The sequence below is a fragment of the Equus przewalskii genome, chromosome 10 (genome assembly GCF_037783145.1).
Source record: "Equus przewalskii isolate Varuska chromosome 10, EquPr2, whole genome shotgun sequence".
In the NCBI taxonomy this organism is placed as follows: domain Eukaryota; kingdom Metazoa; phylum Chordata; class Mammalia; order Perissodactyla; family Equidae; genus Equus; species Equus przewalskii.
This window is the reverse complement of record NC_091840.1, coordinates 18,562,562-18,581,943: the sequence shown is the minus strand read 5'-3', so window position 1 is coordinate 18,581,943 and position 19,382 is coordinate 18,562,562. Positions and strand designations below refer to the sequence as shown.

At 49.7% G+C, this 19,382-nt stretch overlaps 2 protein-coding genes and 2 long non-coding RNA genes across 4 annotated transcripts; 2 read left to right on the top strand and 2 right to left on the bottom strand.

Moving 5' to 3' along the window:
- Positions 1-1,763: 1,763 nt before the first annotated feature.
- Positions 1,764-2,963, bottom strand: LOC139073871 (uncharacterized). The gene is made up of 2 exons (XR_011522974.1): positions 2,802-2,963; positions 1,764-1,817 (listed from the first exon to the last, which is right to left on the bottom strand). It is a non-coding gene; the product is annotated as an uncharacterized lncRNA (long non-coding RNA).
- Positions 2,964-3,004: 41 nt separating this feature from the next.
- HEXIM1 (HEXIM P-TEFb complex subunit 1) lies at positions 3,005-5,847 on the top strand. The gene has a single exon (XM_008525840.2). It carries the CDS (start codon positions 4,386-4,388, stop codon positions 5,463-5,465), a length of 1,080 nt encoding a protein of 359 aa, XP_008524062.1. The 5' UTR covers positions 3,005-4,385; the 3' UTR covers positions 5,466-5,847.
- Positions 5,848-11,744: 5,897 nt separating this feature from the next.
- Positions 11,745-13,154, bottom strand: LOC139073870 (uncharacterized). Its single transcript, XR_011522973.1, has 2 exons — positions 13,050-13,154; positions 11,745-12,492 (listed from the first exon to the last, which is right to left on the bottom strand). It is a non-coding gene; the product is annotated as an uncharacterized lncRNA (long non-coding RNA).
- A 242-nt stretch (positions 13,155-13,396) lies between these two features.
- On the top strand, positions 13,397-19,057 carry HEXIM2 (HEXIM P-TEFb complex subunit 2). The gene is given in 4 exon segments (XM_070561225.1): positions 13,397-13,457; positions 14,401-14,441; positions 14,443-14,514; positions 17,365-19,057. Coding segments are annotated over 4 exon segments (966 nt in total). The 3' UTR covers positions 18,157-19,057.
- The last annotated feature ends 325 nt before the right edge of the window (positions 19,058-19,382 follow it).

Here is a 19,382-nt window from a genome sequence, read left to right as displayed (position 1 = left end):
TCGTCCCCGGAGAGAGGGCCGCTGCTCCCTGCCCCGCGCGCTGGGCCTAGGGTCGGGGTCCCGAGACCGCGGCCTCAGGAGTGCCCATGGCCCGCTTCCCCCTCCTCTGCTGCTCGCTCCTGGGGCCCCTCCCCGTGACCTCCGCGCTCCGGCTTTCCCAGGGAACTTTCTGGATGGCCAAGACGCGGCGGGAGCCTCGCCGCGCCCCACCCTGAGAAGTGGGGGCGAGGCCCTACGGGAGAGCCCCGGTCCGGGGCGGCAGAGCACCCGCGTGGGCACAGACCCCCGGTGCCGCCGCCTGCTGCAGGCTGCTCGGGCTCCGAACTTACTTCCCTCACTGCCTGGCGGCCTTGGCCTCTCTCTGGTCAATGCCAGTCCGGTCATCGCCCCCTGGGCCGCCCAGGCTCTAGCCCTGGCCAGTATTCGGTGGGGAACCCGCCACTCAGCGCCTCCCAGCGTTGGCGTGGCAGAGGCCCTTGCCAGGGTCCCCACCCGCGGAGGGCTGCAGCAGCCTTGAGGCCTCTGCAGCTGTCACCACCTGGGCCCCAGGCCCTTCCTGCCCCTGGGTGAGGAAGAGGCAGTTCTGAAGGCCCCTCCTTGGAGACCCTTAAACTCATGAGTTCCCTCTGTCAGCCCCTGGCCTTGACCACTGCCTCAGGCTTGGCCATCATTCGTCCCACTGGAAGCCAGCGTCACTCTGTCAGTCCTTTTCTCAAGGCGAGGAGGGCATCCCTCAGAACAAACATACAGGCCCTCTTGCTCCGCCATCTAGCCCAGGGTTATACGCAGAGAGGCTCAATATAAACTCCCGTGTTAAGGGTGGACAACAGCAGGGCAGTGGGAGGGACCAAATTGGTGTTGGGGATGCAGTCGTGGGACAGAAGCCAGCTCCGCCACTTGCACACACTAGCTGTGTGACTTGGCAAGATTCTTAACTGCTCTGAGCCTGGGTTGCCTTGTTTGTGAAATAAGGATGATCTCTTCACCATAAGGGAGTCCTGGAGTTTAAATGACCAGGACTGTAAAGTTCCTGCCAAAGGGTTAAAACTCAGCCAATATCAAGGTGCTGGGCCTCGTTTGATAGAATTCCAGAATTCCACAACCTATGACACCACCTAGAATCCCACCCCTGCCCCAATATGACAAATGAGCCCATACAGCTGAGCCCTGTCCAGCAAACTGAGGCTGGGCTCAGCTGGACCTTCCAAATCTCCTGATTGAGGGTACCCAGGAGTCCTCTTGAGTCTGAAAATGTAACAATTTGGAGGTCTCTGACTCCTAGTGAAATTCACCGCAAAAACCCCTTTCCCCAGGGAGCTCCCAGTGTGAGGGGCAACTCTTGCTCCCAGAGAGCCTCCTGCATGACTGATGGAGGAGGGCAAGCTTTTCAGATAGACCTGAGTTCTTGGAAGCCGAGGGAAAACAGGCTGGGATGGTCAATTTCAAAACACCTGGACTGCCCCAGAGGCACTCTTGCTTGCCTCTCCCTTTGGGCATGCCAGTCACTACCTCCCCACTGAACCACTCCTGAGTTCCCAGACAAGTCCTTTCTTTGGACGCGATGCTTGCTTTTCACAGAATGCCCTTCTTCATGCCACGTTTGCCCGAAAACTCTTCATCCTTCAGAGACAGCGAAAAAGTCACCTCCCCCATGAATCCTGTCCACAATGAACTCCTAAGCAGCTTGGCTCACCAGCTCCTACCGGGATTTTCTGCACTTGCCATTTTGGCTCGCTGTGGTTTGATGCTCTCCACACAGTCCATGAGCAGCAAGGATGACGTTTTATTTATCATTGTGCTCTCCTAAGAAGTGTTTGCTAAACGAAGAAATAAGGGCCTGAGTTAGGCTGGTGCTGTTAGGAATGAACAGGAACTAAATCCAGAGTTCTTGAGAAAAAAGGGAATTTTGTGTTTAGGAGAAAAAGTAAAATGGCACAGGGGTCACAAAGACCTTTGCTCCTGCTGGAATTGTCACTTAGTTGTCCCATGACTTTGGACAAGTCACTTAACTTCTCCGAGTCTTAGAGATTTCTTATCTTTAAAATGGAGACAATAATTCCTACCCTAACTCACTGGGCTGTAGCGGGGGGTCAAATGGTTCTGTGTGTAAAAGAACATTATACAGTGGAGAGTGCTTGGAATGTAACACATTACTGTGAAGGAAGAATTAACCCAAACGGGTCACTGGGGGTGTGGCAAGAGAAAGAAACTGGGATTACTCCGAGATTTTAGGCCTAAGTGATTAGAGTAGAGGGTTTAGGCTACTCCTGGGCCCTGTCCTCTGGGCAAGAGTTTGTAATCTGGAGAATTTTCTCAAGGATAGTATGTGCTCCTTCCCCCCTGCGCGCGCGCGCGCACGCGCACGCACGCACACACACACACACACACACACACACACACACACACAAACACACACTCTCCTGGGCCAGAATCCCCTGCCCCCATTTCTGGGCAAGGCCTCCTCCTTGTGGCTATGCCTCCTTCTCCATGTTGCTCAGCGCCCTCTGATGAGAAAGAGCCTCTGTGGATGATACCCCCTTCTCTCTCGCCTAGCCAGGGTTGATTTTTTAAACCTGTTATTAATTTCGAACCCCTCCCCAACAAAGAGGCTCGTCAGCCTGCCCCGACTCCTGTCTGGGCTCAGAAAATATTCCCGGTCACCTCGGAAGTAAAGAGACCAATTCGGCCCCAGGAGGCCATTTTCTTCGGCAGAAGCTGAGGCCCAGGAGGCAGAGGCCTCCCCGCGGGCGCACATCCCGCGTTTCCCGGATCCCAGCCCAGGGGAGAGTCTCACGGCCCACCATTTTGCACTGGTCCCTGGGGCGGCGGTGGCCCTGAAAGTCTAGGCTGGGGCTGGGATTCGATCACTTTTCGCCCAAGGGTCCTGAAGCCAGTCTGAGAGTGGACGTCACCCGGGACTCGAACCTGCCTTCTCATCTTCCGAGGCCTAGTCCGAGGCTACTGTGCTAACGCGGTCACACTGTCCCTTTAAGGCGGCACTTTTTATTCTTCATTTGTTTACTTCTTCATGCGCTTTTCGTTTTTTAAAAAATGTGTTCACAATTTCCTTCCGCAAATGTCAGTTCCAGGCACTAACCACATACCTTGAAGACATTCCTGTAATATTACGAATCGAGAGTTATTAGCCGTGGGCCAATATCTCTCTTTATAGGATTTAATCCTCTTTTACACTTTAGGGACTACTTTTTAGGAATAAACCATTTTTGCTTTAGTTAACAAATGTTTATGACCTTCAGAACCCTTCCGCTGAGGACACAATACGATAATAGCCTTTAAAACGCACCTTTTCATAAAAATATTCTCTGTGGGCCCTCATAGGCCATGGAATCTTCTCGTATTCCTGAAGCAGAATGGTATGGTCCAGAATCCGCCCCATCTTCTCTGCGATTGGTCTTCCTTCCGCGGGGAGACGCGTGCCTCTTAACCAATGGTCGCTCACGTTTCTCCAGCGAGGGATAAGCGATGGAAGGAGGCGGCCTGGAAGACGCCCCCTACGCGTTTTGGGATTGGCTACGTCGCACGGCGCGCAAGGACGGCGGGCCTGAGCGATGAGAACTACGACTCCCAGCTTCCTGCGATGGGGACTCTGTTACGCATGCGCGTGGGCGGGGCGGACAAGCTTCTATATAAAAGGGGCGCAGAGGGCTAGGAGGCAGCAGTTGGAAGTTGGCAGGTGGAGAGGCAGGTTGGGAGGGGAAGTCGGGGGAGGAGGCGGAAGAAGCGCTGTCGGAAGGGGGAGGAGGGAGGGAGGAAAAGAGGAGGAGGCGGAGGAGAACTGAGCTGAACAGAGCATCGAGCCAAAGGGGAGATGAGTTTGTCTGTCCTCGGCTAAGGCTCCGGCCGGGCCTAGGGAACTGGGAGCTCGGGTTGGAGCGACACCCGTGGAAGTGGGAGGAGGTGGCTTTGGGACTTTAACCCCTTGTGGGCTCTGCGGCAGGGGATTTAACCCTTTGTGGATCCGGCCCCTCGGAGGCAGCGTCATCGGGTAGTTTTAACTCCTTCGGGGCTGGGTTTAACCCGTTGGACGCAACCTTATCTCCTTGCCCACCAACTCCTCGATCGTGGGGGCGCTCTGCGGGGACGCTTGAGGCCCACCCCCTCTCCACATTACGTACTGTTCCTGCTGCTGCACCCCTTTGGACCCGCTAGCTGGCTGCGCTGTGGGCGCTTAACCCTTTACTGACTTGAGCTCCCCAAGTTGCAATTGGAGTTTGCTGACAGAAGGACTGGCTGAAGGCGTCACTGCAGGAATTACAGACCGAAGAAGACTCGGTTGGACATTTTTTAAAACAAAAGAAAAACCTCTTTTTTTAAGGACCTACAGCCAAAATTTTTCAAACTTCTAGAAGAGGACTCTCTTAGCCATGGCCGAACCACTTTTGTCGGAATATCAGCACCAGCCTCAAACTAGCAACTGTACAGGTGCTGCTGCTGTCCATGAAGAGCGGAACCCCGATCGCCCCCCAGGCGCGGAGGAGCGGGTGCCCAAGGAGGACAGTAGGTGGCAATCGAGAGCGTCCCCCAAGTCGGATGGCCGTCCGGGGCTAGAGGGGGAAGGGAGCCTGGAGCCCCAGCCGCCTCCCCTGCAGACCCAGATGTGTCCAGAATCTGGCTGCCTGGAAGCGGGCGAGAAGAGTCATAATGGAGACGACTTGTCCGCTGGCGGCGCCCCCCCGCCGGTGGCAGGAGGGGAACCGAGACCCGGGGCCGAGCCGCTCGCCCAGCCCTGTCCTGACTCTGAGGCTAACAAGTTGGGGGCTCCTGCCGCAGGGGGCGAGGAGGCGTGGGGACAGCAGCAGAGACAGCTGGGCAAGAAAAAACATAGGAGACGTCCCTCCAAGAAGAAGCGGCATTGGAAACCGTACTACAAGTTGACTTGGGAGGAGAAGAAAAAGTTCGACGAGAAACAGAGCCTGCGAGCTTCGAGGATTCGAGCCGAGATGTTCGCCAAGGGCCAGCCGGTCGCGCCCTATAACACCACGCAGTTCCTTATGGATGATCACGACCAGGAGGAGCCGGATCTCAAAACCGGTCTGTACCCCAAGCGAGCCGCCGCCAAACCCGACGACACCAGCGATGAGGACTTTATGGAAGAAGCGGGGGAAGAGGATGGGGGCAGCGACGGGATGGGAGGAGACGGCAGCGAGTTTCTGCAGCGGGACTTCTCGGAGACATACGAGCGATACCACGCGGAGAGCCTGCAGAACATGAGCAAGCAGGAGCTCATCAAGGAGTACCTGGAGCTGGAGAAGTGCCTCTCACGCATGGAGGACGAGAATAACCGGCTGCGGCTGGAAAGCAAGCGGCTAGGCGGCGACGACGCGCGAGTGCGGGAGCTGGAGCTGGAGCTGGACCGGCTGCGCGCCGAGAACCTCCAGCTGCTGACGGAGAACGAACTGCACCGGCAGCAGGAGCGAGCGCCGCTGTCCAAGTTTGGAGACTAGACTGAAACTTTTTGGGGGGAGGGGGTAAAGGGGACTTTTTACAGTGATGGAATGTAACATTATATACATGTGTATATAAGACAATGGACCTTTTTATGACACATAATCAGCAGAGAAAATCCCTCCGGCTTTGGTTGGTTTGGTAAATTTAGCTATGATGTAGCTTGCTGTGCTTTCTCCTGTTCTTCAATTATGTGAAACTCAAGGGTTGCTTTTGTTTTCCTTTTTAGAAGGTCTTTTTTTTAATGTGTAAGTAATTTGACCAAGTTATAATGCATTTTTCTGTTAAAAACCCCCTCCTTAAACGGATCAATAAGGTGGCCAAATTTGAGAACCATTAAATTCATTCTAGTTATAATAAATTTAATATTTGTAAATGTAACATAGTTTGTGTGATTTCTAGAGCTAATTCAAAATAGTACTGATTTAATTTTATGAGATTGCACTTGGGGGGGTAAGGGAATTATTGTCAGTTTGCAAAAAGAATTTTTAATGGGAAAATTTTCAATTTGCCCGAGTTTTCCCTTGAATGGGTTTCAGTGTGCAAAAATATACAGTTCAGGCAAAATATAAAGTTTCATTATCTGCAGTACTTAAGTGTGCTTGCTTTCTAGTGCCTTGGTTTTCTTTCTTGATGCTGGAGAAATAAACCAGCTTTGGGTGTTTGGGGAGTAGAAAGTGGCTACAATCAGAAGCTTAAAATTTAATTCTGCTTTTCAATAGCCTTTCAAAGCTTATTAACAAAAATGTAAACCTAACTTGGAAGTTTGTTAGGTTAGACAATTGACAGCTTCATTTTAGTGACCACCCCCTCCTCCCCCAATAAGGCTGGAATGAGTTCCTTGATGCCTGGAAGAGGCTCTTGGTAAACCTCTTGCTTAGTGCAAGCAATGGCTGGATAAACCTGGGCAGCTCTTTATGATGTTGAGAGGTAGGGAATATTGGATTTATAGAGGAAATGGCTGTTTGGGGCATTCCAAGGACTTACCCTAATTGTCCAATACTTAGGGGCTCCCTATACCAAAAAAAGGAATAGGAGCTGTCCACCTTTCCATGAGGGTCAAACTAAAATTAGAAATGCCCCTCACTGCAAACCAAATGTAAAGCTTCTGGTTACGGAGCTAATTTAAGTCCTTAGGGGCTGAGTGGGAACCCTGTACAGCCGCTATTTTCAATCTCCTGCACTGATAGCTGCTTAGGTTCTTGAGAAGTTCTGCTCTTGAAAATGCAGGGAGGCCCCTAGGAATTAATTTCTGCCTCAAAATTAAAGTAGTAAGAAATTAGATTCTTCCCTCCTGTCACCATCATTAACCCAGCCCATCTTTACCTGCCCTGTGTCAGTGTTTCCCTAGGGCAATGGCATCGCTAGTACAGGGGTTCTGGTCTTTAACTGAGGGCCTTAGAAATGATAGGGGGCCTTGGGGTCCATGAACCCCACGAAATTACACATAGAATTGTGTTACATGTACATTTTTCTGGGGAGAGGGTTCAAGAGAATCATGAGGTTGTCAGACTCCTTGAAGGTTAAGCACCCCTGCAAGGAAAGAAAAAAAACCCTTCCACTGGGAAGCTTGCTTTTGCAGCTAAACGAAATAGTGGAGGTGGTGGGAACTTCAGGAGAGACATGCATCTTACGATGCATAAGAAGCATATACAAATCAATGAATCAAAGGAAATTATGCTGGTCAAGACTGACTCAGGGCCTTCAAAGCTGGACTGAGCTGGCTCTATTCTGGCAGATGGTCCACTGGAGACAATGTATAACCAGTTTTTCCTTTGGCCTAAAAATTATATTAAATGTCTATTTTGAAATAGTTTTCTTCGTGTTTTTAATTTTCCTTCTGCTATGACGTCATGCAGCAGTCCCAGAAACTCGGCTGCCCAGTGGAAAGGCAGCAACACTGCCCTCTGGCTTCACAGTGCAGAGCAGAAGCCTCATTCTGACTGTCCTGTAGGATGCAGCAGTGTTAACCTCTGATTCTAGAACCTCTTCTTAATAAGACGGATTTAAGTATAACGATCTTGTTTCCCCTACTATTAGTCTTAGAAAGACTCTGTAAGTGCATTTATCATCAGAAAAAAAGTGTGTTTTAGGAGAAAAATTCGGTCCAGTCTTTAAAAAATACAAATACTTAGTTTTTAGTAACTCTCATAAATTACTTTGATTTACCCTGAGATATGCAACTTTCTGTCTGAATTTTGCTTTCAAAGGCACTGGCGTCTTACTACATTGCATTTATGTTCTTAGAATGGTGAAGTTTGTGGGAAATTTCAGTTTTACGTCAACACTTTCTACATTGAAACACCTGACTAGCATATTGCTCTCAAAGCAGAGAGAAAAGACTTTTAATTACTATATTAACAGGAGTGTGTGATGACAAATGATCCTCAAGGCCGCTCTAGCCTTAACTAAAGTCCTCTCTGCCAAACATTTTAATTGAGCTGCTCAAAAGACCATGCTTACACACTGGCAATTTCAGTTTGTTCCCTTTCTCATACTGGGACCTGGTTAATCCAGCCAGGGCAAAGCACTTCCCAAACGTTGAGAGCTGGCTGGACAGCTTAATCCTCCTTTGAGTAAGGAAAACTTTTCTTGGGCTAGCCTGTAACATAAAGCGGCCCTCAGGAGACAAGACCCTTTAGATTTCAGTTTGTAGGACAGAAAGCCAGGGAGTTCCAGACTGGTTTAGTTCTGAAAAACAGACTAGGCATCTCTAAAGAGAGGAAACATCATAAAAATTAGACCAGATTAGGAGTCAAAAACTAGAGTCCTAGTCATACCTTTAACATATACTAGCAATGCAACCCTGGACACATCTCTTATGCTCCGAGCCTCATTCATCGTCAGCAAAATGGGGCCGTGGCTACTTTACATAACTGCTATAAGGATTAACCAAGATAGCATGAAAATGTGCTATACAATAGTAAGGTACCATTGGTATGATTATTATTGGTTCTTTTTAAGACCAGAGCAGTTGCCCACTTGATCAATATTTTAATTTTCACTTCATCCAGAATAAAATAAAAATCCTTTGCTTGGGGAAATGTAAATAAATATACTTTACCCTAATGAATTCAAAAGTTAGAGAAACCAAAGAGGAAATCCACAGAGATAAAAAACAAAATCCACATCTGAATAGTTCACCTTCAGAAAATCAAGAGCTGGCTATATTTAGTCACATATTAGGTAAGGCACCACAGGTATCCCCCTGGCCACTTACCAGAACAGCTGGCAACAAATATTCACACAGTGTGATGGAAAAGTTGGCTAGAGTTAAGATAGCACTTATACCTAAGTACATTTAAGTTTGTGGGTTTGGGTTTTTTTTGACATTAATTATTTTTCACATTTGACAAAATCATTGGAGTAAAATTCCACTTTACTATTCTTTCGCCCATAAAGTAGAAATGTTGGATGCTAGAAATGAAAAGTAATTCAAATTCAGGCCCTGAACAGTGGGATCTGCTGACCAAAGGGTAATAGTCATACTTTGCAAGTGGGACAAAATATACAGTCTAGGAGGCAAAGATTCAATGTTTGGCCAATTTTGCCAGTTGTCTTTGAATATTGGAAAGGTTAGAACCTCATTCCACTTCTTGTTGGAAAAACAGAGGCTGCGTTTATACAGATCAATAATTTAGCTCTCACAAATCCTCCTGAATAAACTCTTTCTTGGGTTTACTCAGAGGCGGTTCAATTATGACAAATGATGTAACAACATGGACAAGAGCAGGAATTATCGTAGTAATTTACTAATAAACCTTTGCACACCAACAAAATTCTTTCCAATGGTTGAGCTGCTACACAAAACTGTTGGAAAGTGTTTTGATAGCCAATGTGATCTTTTTCTCAATACAACACCAAGAGCAGTTACATTTAGTTAAAATTTTTTTCAAAGAGCAAAAATTCAGAAGGGAATTGTAAACTCTCATCTGAACTCATATTCTATTTGACACATCCACTGACTTTGTGTGAAGCGTTAATAAGCCCTGGGTCTGCAGTGAGCAAAAAGGATATTCCTGAAGGAAAATGTGAGAGTTTCAGAGTGCTCCAAGCACAAGAATTTGAGAAAATGATAGCATCACTGCTCTTGTAAGCTACTCAGCAGAACTTGTCCCAGCCTCCAGAGGGTCAGAGGAGATTAATCTGAAGTTCCAAAGCCTACTTTAAACACATAATTCTGTATACCTGAATAACTCCAGTACAACTTTCAGGCAAACACAGAAGATGGAGGATGGAAGGGAATGTCTAAGAGGTTAGTTCTACTTTCCTCCTTAGTTATTACTAAAAGTGTACTTAATAAAACAGCAAAACATTTGAACTTAGAAAGGACAGGGCTGGCCTGGTGGCACAGTGGTTAGGGTTCACACGTTGAGCTTTAGCGGCTGGGGGTTCATCAGTTCAGATCCCGGGTGTGGACATGACACCGCTTGGCACGCCATGCTGTGGCAGGCATCCCACATAGAAAGTAGAGGAAAATGGGCACGGATGTTAGCTCAGGGCCAGTCTTCCTCAGCAAAAAGAGGAGGATTGGCAGCAGATGTTAGCTCAGGGCTAATCTTCCTCAAAAAAAAAAAAAGAGAGAAAGGACAGAGGAGGATGGTGAGAGCTAAACACAAGAGAGTAAAAAACTGATTAAGTGTGGAAATCAAATAGTTCAGAAGCAAGCACCTTCATCTTGAAGAGGACTGCTGCAAAGAATCACTCCTACCCGTCAATGAATCCTGCTCACACACAGCCACTAGTCCCCAGGGGATGGCCATCAGGGAAATGTAAAACATCGAGGACTTCACAATGACAACTGCTTGGTACCCCCAAGAGACTGACCCTTGTTAACCCTATTTGGATGGCCACCCTTTGTGCTGCCATGGGCAACCAAGGCCACACTTTGGTAAGGCAGGCCTCCCAAATAGCCTTTGAAGCAAAAGTTCTGAAGTTCCCAAATAACGAAGTTATAGCAAGTAAATGTTTACATAGCTACTAAGGAGTAGTGACTCCTCAAGCTATTTATGAGGGAGGCAGCATTGATACCATTTTTAAATTAGGAAACTGAGGCATATAGGGTTTGTAGAATTTGTCATAAACCACAAAGCAACTCATCTGAAAGGGAAGAGCTAAGGAGGAAGTTGAAGGGCTGTTGAACATTAGGTGGATAGACTCAGCAGCAAAACGACCAGTTTGGCCTCATCTTCAGGATTTGGGCTCTAGTCAAGCCAACCAAGTCAGTGATAGCACACACAGAAATTGAACTTGGAGTTCCTAACTTCCAGTCCTCTGTTTCAGTCAGTAGATAACCAAGGGACCATTAATTTTATTTCCAACTTTTCTTATCAAGGAATGGAAAAACTTATGGGTCAACCTTAAGGATGATAAGCTTTCTTCTTTATAAATGAGTAACAAATTTCTGCACCTGGTACAGAATTCTCCACTTAGGAGCATCCAAAGGTTTAACTAGATTACTTCACAATGGAGGATGAATCAGTCTGGGATCCTCCTTCATTAAATTCTTCACAGAACCACAAAAATAATCTTTAAAGCCTTTTTCAGCTCCTATGACTAGTTAACTTAACTCCTACCAAGTTAGTGTCAGCATTTCCTAACTTGCATTATCTCTTGATCTGGTGAACAGTGTAAAATGAACATGACATAGGTCAAAAGTCAACGTACGGTATGAATCAAGTATACTAACGCTTCACTTAGGAGTAAAGGGCTCAAATTTTGGATTAAGAATTGGAGGTGACCTTGATATTTTTGCAATCCAGTTCTAAGACTTTCTCTGAGAACAGATGGGGTCAGAGGGAGAAAACAGTTAAAGCTATGAACTGTCACTCTTACAACTTACAAAATTACTTTAATAGGAGGGGCAGGACTTCAATTCTGAAGAACCTTTCAAGGTTCTTACTATTAAGGCCAAAGGCTTAGGATGAGCTGACTATCTGTAACTGGCAATGAGATTCATCACAGCGCACCCGCAAATGTAAAGTTCACTGCCCACTCTCCTATTTGAGTCTACCTAGGCATAATTTTTTTTTCCTTGAGGATTAGCCCTGAGCTAACATCTGTGCCAGTCTTTGTTTTATATGTGTGTTGCCACCACAGCATGGCTGAGAAGTGGTGTAGGTGCAGGAACGAGGGAACTGGCTCCCAAAGCTGAGCAAGCCTGGACTTAACCACTAGGCCACAGGGCCCGCCCCTACCTAGGCATAATTTTAACTGACTTTTTGGAAAAAAATTAAGACATCCCTAAGCAATAAATCTCTCTGAATTTAGATTTCAAGTAGTAGGAAACCAGCTGGTTTAATCGGCAATTCAAGAAAAGAATTTCACATCAATCTTCAATCTTTAAGAAGCTGCTACAGCTGTAACATAAGGTTGAGTGTTTATTTTTTTCAAAGCAGGTCTCCCCCACCCCGCAAACGCCACATATATGAAGTAGCTCAAAACTGTAATTTCTATTTTGGCAGCACCTAGGACCTACAGAAGTGATTTTCTATTACTTGGAGTTTCAAAATAGATTCCCTAACAATGCACCAATGGCAAAATACTCCCCCATTTTGTTTAGTTTGTGGCAGAAAAGTTCTTTAAACCGGAAAGAATTGGTCGTCTCATAAAGATTACATTGGAATTAGTTCTTTTTCTCCTCTCGGAGGACAGCCATTTCTCCGAAAGTTTTGGTAAAAAGTTATGGCTCAGATTTCAAAATGCAAACAGATGTTCCTGAAGCACCCAAAATGCGCCGCTCCACTTTTATTCCCAGAGCCATGGTGACTCTAAGTTATTTTGTGTCCCAACCCTGTAAAGGGCAAAAACCCATCCCCCTCTGGTGTAAACTTTCAAGAGAAGTGGAACAGCACACTTTCGGAGTTCCCCAAAGTGGCTGGCGACGTGCGAGGTCAGGTCGTTCGGAGAACGGGGGCTGGAGAAGAGAAATCTTGAGGGCAAGAGCGCTCAGAGATTTCCAAGTACTGGGCTCGTCACGGTCTCCACGTGCCCCTCTCGGGCGGGTCCCAGGGGGGTTCGTGATTGCTACAGGAGGAAGGAGGCTGTGCTTGCCGCAGCCCGAGCCGCGGGACGGCCTGGGGGTACGGGGGAGATGGCGGGGGCACCGGGCTCTCCGCCCTCGGGACCGCGGCCAGTGCTGCGACCTCCGCCCTCCCCCGCGGCGCCAGCCCTTGGGACCTGACGTCGCCCCCACCTCGCCCGTCGAGGTGGGGGTGCCGCCATGCCGGGCCTCAACGCCATGCCCAGGCCGAATGGGGGTGGGGAGGAACTTGGCAGAGCTCGGCCTCAGGATCTGCGCCCCAGGGGGAGGACGGCAGAGGGGAGTCGTTTCACCCGGTCTCTCCCTAACCGGGGTCTCGGGAAACACGCGGTAATTACCCAAGAACCCCGCCCTCCGTGAGAGGCGAGGCTGTGGGGCTGCCGGGACGGTTTGAGGACCGGGCCCGGCCGGGGAGACGCCAACCTTCACCCCCCCGGCCCCCGGTCCCACTCCCCGCCGTCTCCCGGCGCCGCCACTTCAGGCAGCCCACTCGGCCCGGCCTCTCCCCGCGCCCGGACCACCCCCCATGGGGTGCTCTCACTGCGCAGCGAGTCCCTCCGCTGCCTCCTCCCAGCCCAAAATGGCGGCGGCGGCCACCGATCTTCTCGTCGCCTTCCTCTAGGGCCGAGGATCCCTCCGCGCCCACGGCCCCTCCCCTCTCAGCCGGATCTATTTTCTGCCCTGTAAAGATTAACGCCATCAATGAACTCTTTAATTGAGCTTGGAAAGGTGGATCTGGTTGTCCTTCCGCACAGCTAATCGTTGACGAAAGGGGGAATATTGGCAGACGAGTTGGCCAATCAAAGGAGGTATCGGTGAGCGCGGGACGCCGCTCGCGCAAGGATGGATGGGTCTTGGAGTTCTCGGTGTGGCTGTTGACGTGACAGGATGTTGATCCGCCTGCCCAAGCTAGAAGAACTACAATCCCCAGCAGGCATCGCGCTGCCAGGTTGTCCCCTCCCCCCAACCCTAGTGCCTGAGCAGCTTGACCAGAGAGCTGCTGTAACTGCAGCGAGAGTTAGGGCTGAGGCGCTGGGAATTGCACAGACAGGCGGTCGTACAGAAAGACACATAGATGTAGTCGTGTGCATAGCCCCTGACAGCAAATAGGTCAGTTCCGCCTTTGCAAAATTTCCTTCCCGGACCATTTCCCCGTTTCCAAGGAATCCATCCTTTATCCCAGTTGGGTTTCCTTCCCAGCTGCTTGTAGTGCAAAGACTTCTCCTTCCCCTTTTCTGTTTCCCCTCCTGAGAGGAAGGAGGGAGGCAGGCCAGGCACTGCGGATGGAAAGACCTCAGCCCCAGGCTCGGCCCAGGCCCCAGCCGTATTTGTTGAGGCATTGATTTGAACCCAGCCTTGGAGAGGGGGGAAGGAGGAGGGAGGAAGGGGGAGGGGGGAGGAGGAAGGGGAGAGGGGAGACTGCAGTCCAGGTTGGGGCCTCCGGAGGCAGTGGGGAAAGGACGCCTTCTGAGCCTGCTAGTATTTTCTCATTGGAACCACTGACCCACTCCACTCCCAGCCTTTCCCGGTCATCGCTGTATATTCGCCTCTCCGGGCAGGCAGTCTCCTGGTTGTTGGGGGGAACAAAGCTTAGGCCTACTTTCCTAGCTGCCAGCCTGGCCTCAGTGACTTCCAGAAGAACAGTATAGGATGTAAGCTCTGGCCTGGGGCCTGAGGAACAAATCTGGGAAGATAGCCCCTTAATTCCCATTTGGCCCCTTGCTGGCTTGAGGTGTGAAAACCAGGGTGTGGAGGCGGCCATCAGAGGCTTCATATGAAAATGAAGGTCTTGCTACAAAATGGCTGCCACTGCCTTGGTAAAAAATACCGGGGCAGCCAGAGTCTTCCTGAAAATTCTACTTCAGGACTTCACTGTCTGTTATTTAAAGCAGGTGTCACTAGTTAAAGGCATCTGCTGAAAGATTTGGAACTTTCAGAAGAAGGTGGCTACTCCGAAGCAGACTAACTGTAATACAGAGTCACCAGCAGCCCTGGAGGCGGCCAAGGTAAGCCCCACCCTCCCAACCACCCAGGTGCCCTGGACATGGACCTGCCAACTGGGATCCTGGCTTCTTGTCTCAGATGTGTTGGCAGATTTGGAAAAACCAGTGCTTTTAAGTGAGTCTCTACTGTGCTCTGGGCAACATGTCAGATGCTAAATCTGTGGTATCTCATGAAATGGTTTCAAGGTAGGAATGACTTTTCCATTTCGAAGAGGCTAGAGTTCTGAGAGCTGAAATACCTAGAACCATGCAGCCAGCAAGCAAAAGACCGAGGGTTTAAACTTAGGTCCTCTGACTACAGAACCCTGCCTTGTGTTTTGTCCAGGCTGAGAATCAAGTTGGAAGCAGGCAGAAGAGTTTGAACAATTGGTTCATAATTTAGGATGGGGGTGGGTGGTAGTATGTCACCCAGGAGAGAGGGGAGAGACAGATTATATCAGACCTTCAGAGAACGTCACCTGCTCATCAGGAAAGAGGAGCCCAAACCCTCTGGGCCCATGTGTTCTCTCATTGCTCCCACCTAGCCCATTCTTCTCCCCTAGCCCACAGCTCCTATAGGTGAGGAAGGAACTCAGCTCGCTGACCCACCTACTTAGCCACTTCCAGTGTTTTCTGGATTTATTTAATTTGGAGTTCATGGCATGTCAGGGCTAGAAGGTTCAGAGAAGGCAAATAACTCGCCAGATCATACAGCTTATCTGCAAAGTCGTAACTGTGGTAGGGGGACAGGCCTTCAGGAGGGAGGCAGCATGTGGAGCTGAGGGGCAGGGCTGGCTTGGGTGGAGGAAAAGATCACTAGGGGACGTTTGCTGAGAGCTGGGAGCAGGTGAATGATTGTGCACGCACACACAAGCCACCCTGCCTCAGAGTCCCAGCAGCCTTGCCTTTTTCTCAGGGACAGAAGCTCTGTCTCACTTGGCCAAAGACACTGGTGGAGCCAAGGCCTGTCACTTGATTGATGGTCTCCCTGCGGGTGAAGTAACAATACAACACAACAAACACCACACACACCCGCACTCTCCAACATTCCCCATCCCAAATTACGAAGAGAACTTCCGAGAGTCCAGAATGCACAGAATACCCCTCCACTCTTCCAGGGCTGCCATGTCACCTGGTACACACCATGTGTGCATGTGGACCCATGCTTGGATGCCTCTGAACCATGCGTTGTACATTATAAAACAACATGCCAGTGGTAGTGGTTATTATTAGAATTCCCCAAACCACAAACTTCAGGCAATTCATTCTCCGTCCCCCACACGCCCACCCTCACCACGACAGATAAACGGATGCCCTGAACACACACTGTCTTGACAGAATCCTTCCCACCTCTTAGATATATTCTAGAATTCTCTCATCTTCTTCACCCTAGAATGACTGAAAGGAGAGTCTCGTGTTCTAATATCTTTTGGATCCCCCTCTCTTAGGGGTTTATGTCATTTAACATGTATTCATTGAGCACTTACCTTGGCCATGTGTAGGGACACAGTGGTGAACTGCAGAGATGAGGCACATTCTTTTTTTTTTAAATTGAATTATAATTGATGTACAATATCCTATTAGTTTCAGATGTACATCGTAGTGATTCGATATTTATATACATTACAAAATGATCACCACAATAAGTCTAGTTAGCATCTGTCACCATACAAAGTTATTGCAATATTATGGACTATATTCCCTATGCTATCCATTACATCCCTGTGACTTATTTATTTTATTTTATTTTATTTTATTTATTTATTTATTTTTTTTTGAGGAAGATGAGCCCTGAGCTAACTGCTGCCAATCCTCCTCTTTTCGCCAAGAAAGACTGGCCCTGAGCTAACATCCGTGCCCATCTTCCTCTACTTTATATGTGGGATGCCTACCACAGCGTGGTGTGCCAAGCGGTGCCATGTCCGTACCCGGGATCCAAACCGGCACGTGCGCACTTAACTCCTGCGCCCCGGGCTGGGCCCTATTTTATAACTAGAAGTTTGTACCTCTTAATCTCCTTCACCTATTTTGCCCACCCCCAACAACGCCTCCCATCTCTGGTAACCACCAGTTTGTCTCCTGTAATGAGTCTGACAAGACACATTCTTACAGGAGGAAGACAGATGGTAAATGGTAACGTGCTAAATGCTACATGGGACATTAACTGTGTCAGGCGATAGGGAGGCACTGGGAAGGGGAGATGAGGGGACTACTTTAGGTTGGGTGGTCAGGGAGGGCCTCTTTGAAGAAGGGACATTGGAACTAAGCCCTAAAGGATGAAAAAGAGTCAGCCATAGACATAGCTGGAAGCAGGATTTGCTACATAATTTGTGGGGCTCAGTGCAAAGGGCTCTTTATTCAGAAATTATTAAGAAGTACAAGACAGTAACAGCAGAGCATTAAGCAGAGCATGGGGCCTTTATGAACAGGGGCTCTGTGTGACTGCACAGGCCACTTGCCCAAGAAGCCAGCTCTGTCTGAAAGGTACGCGCTGTAGGAAGAGGGAAGAGCAGTGCTCCTTGGGCTTCTGATCCCCGAAATGCATCAGCAGGCACTTTCCATCCCATTTCCTCCTCCTGCTTCGTTCATTCAAACAGTATTTAGTGAGTGCCTACTCTGTGCTAACTACCGTTCTAGGCATTGAAATTACGGAGTGAAATACACAGGCCAAATTCCTGTTTTCAGCCTGAATTTGCGTGGGGAGGGTTGGGGGCAAACAGTAGCAGGTAAGCCCATAAACATACAGATGGGGCTAGAGAGGGACCAAGGTAGCTGGGTGTGGGAAGGTCAGCTTCAGGCTGGGTGGATGGGGAAGGATTCCACCACCAGGGACAGACTGTCTGTGATCCGTCCTCCATTGTCCTCTCTCTTTAGACTTCTGGCACCCCTGGGAGCCCCACAACCCGCCCTGAGCCTCATGACCCTGGTGGTTCCCTGCCCCTGACACCCCAGATGGAAAGCCGCTTGGAGGAGGAAGATCCTCCTGGGACTGGCGGTGGCCTGGGCTGGAAAACTAGGGGTCCCTGGACCCGGAGCCCAGGGAGCTGCTCGGGAGAGGCTGTGCTGGGCCGGAAGAGGCACCGACGGCGGCCGTCAAAGCGCAGGCGGCACTGGCGGCCCTATCTGGAGCTGAGCTGGGCTGAGAAGCGACAGCAGGATGAGAGGCAGGGCCAGAGAGCCTCCCGAGTCCGTGAGGAGATGTTCGCCAAAGGCCAGCCCGTGGCCCCCTACAATACCACCCAGTTCCTGATGAATGACCGAGACCCTGTGGAGCCCAACTTGGATGTGCCCCATGGGGCCTCCCACCCAGGCTCCAGCGGGGACAGTGAGGCAGGGGACAGCGACGGGGGCCAAGTTCATGGTGAGTTCCAGCAGAGGGATTTCTCGGAGGCTTACGAGCGCTACCACACCGAGCGCCTCCAGGGCCTCAGCAAGCAGGAGCTGGTGCAAGACTACCTGGATCTGGAGAGGCGGCTGTCACAGGCCGAGGAGGAGACAAGGAGACTGCAGCAGCTGCAAGGGTGCATCAGCCGGCAGCCCTGTCGCCAGGTGGAGGAGCTGGCTGCTGAGGTAGAGAGGCTCCGCACGGAGAACCAGCGGCTTCGGCAGGAGAACGAGATGTGGAACCGAGAGGGCAGCCGCCACAATGGAGAGCCGGGCACCTAGGGGTACCCCCCAGCCAGGTTGACCCAGGGAGAAGGTCCTGTTTCATACACACTCAGGCCAGCTGGGTCTCAAGGAGGCAGGAGGCAGATGAAAACCACTCTCAGCACCCTTGTGCCCCCTGAGAACAGCTAAAATAGGGTCAGACTTCCACCTTGTCGTTTCCACAATTTATTCTTTTTTAAAAAAATATTTTATTTTTTCTTTTTCTCCCCAAAGCCCCCCAGTACATAGTTGTATATATTTTAGTTGTGGGTCCTTCTAGTTGTGGTACGTGGGACACTACCTCAGCATGCCTTGATGAGCGTTACCATGTCTGCGCCCAGGATTCGAACCAGTGAAACCCTGGTCCATCAAAGTGGAGCGCACAAACTTAACTACTCAGCCATCAGGCCAGCCCCTCTTTTCTTTTTTTTTAAGGAAGATTAGCCCTGAGCTAACATCTGCCGTCAATCCTCCTCTTTTTGCTGAGGAAGACTGGCCCTGAACTAACATCCCTGCCCATCTTCCTCTACTTTATACATGGGATACTTGCCACAGCATGGCTTGTCAAGCGATGCCATGTCCACACCCAGGATCCAAACTGGTGAAACCCTGGGCCACCGTAGCAGAGCGCACGAACTTAACCACTCGGCCATGGGGCTGCCCCCCTCCCCCCTTTTTTTTTTTACTAAGGAAGATTCACCCTGAGTTAACATCTGTGCCAGTCTTCCTCTGTTTTGTATGTGGGTCACTGCCACAGCATGGCTGCTGATGAGTGGTGTAGGTCTGTGCCCAGGAACCAAACCTGGGCTGCTGGAGCAGAGCACACTGAATTTAACCAGTATGCCACGGGGCCAGCCCACCACAATTTATTCTTTGATATCATCTTATTTTTCACAAAGAAATTAAATGGTTTTAATGAGATCAAATGGGAGTGGCTAGGATTGATTTCACTAGGGTTGCTCTGAGAATCAAGCACATTTCATCCCTGAGAGGTTTGGGACTAGGGTCCCAGGTTCTCCTTGCCCCAAGCCTGGGAGGACAGCAGGCTCTGGATTGGGGACCAAGTGTCTGGGAGCAATCAGACTGCTCTGAAGGTTTTGTAGAGGGGGGAGGGGGGAGGGGGGAGGGCTCAGTCAGGAGCCAGCAGGTTCAGCTGCAGCTTGACTTAAGATGCCAGATCGCTGTGAGGAGCTGGGAGCTTTCTGGAGAAGAGAGGGCTGGGATTTTTGGAGAAGGCTCAAGTC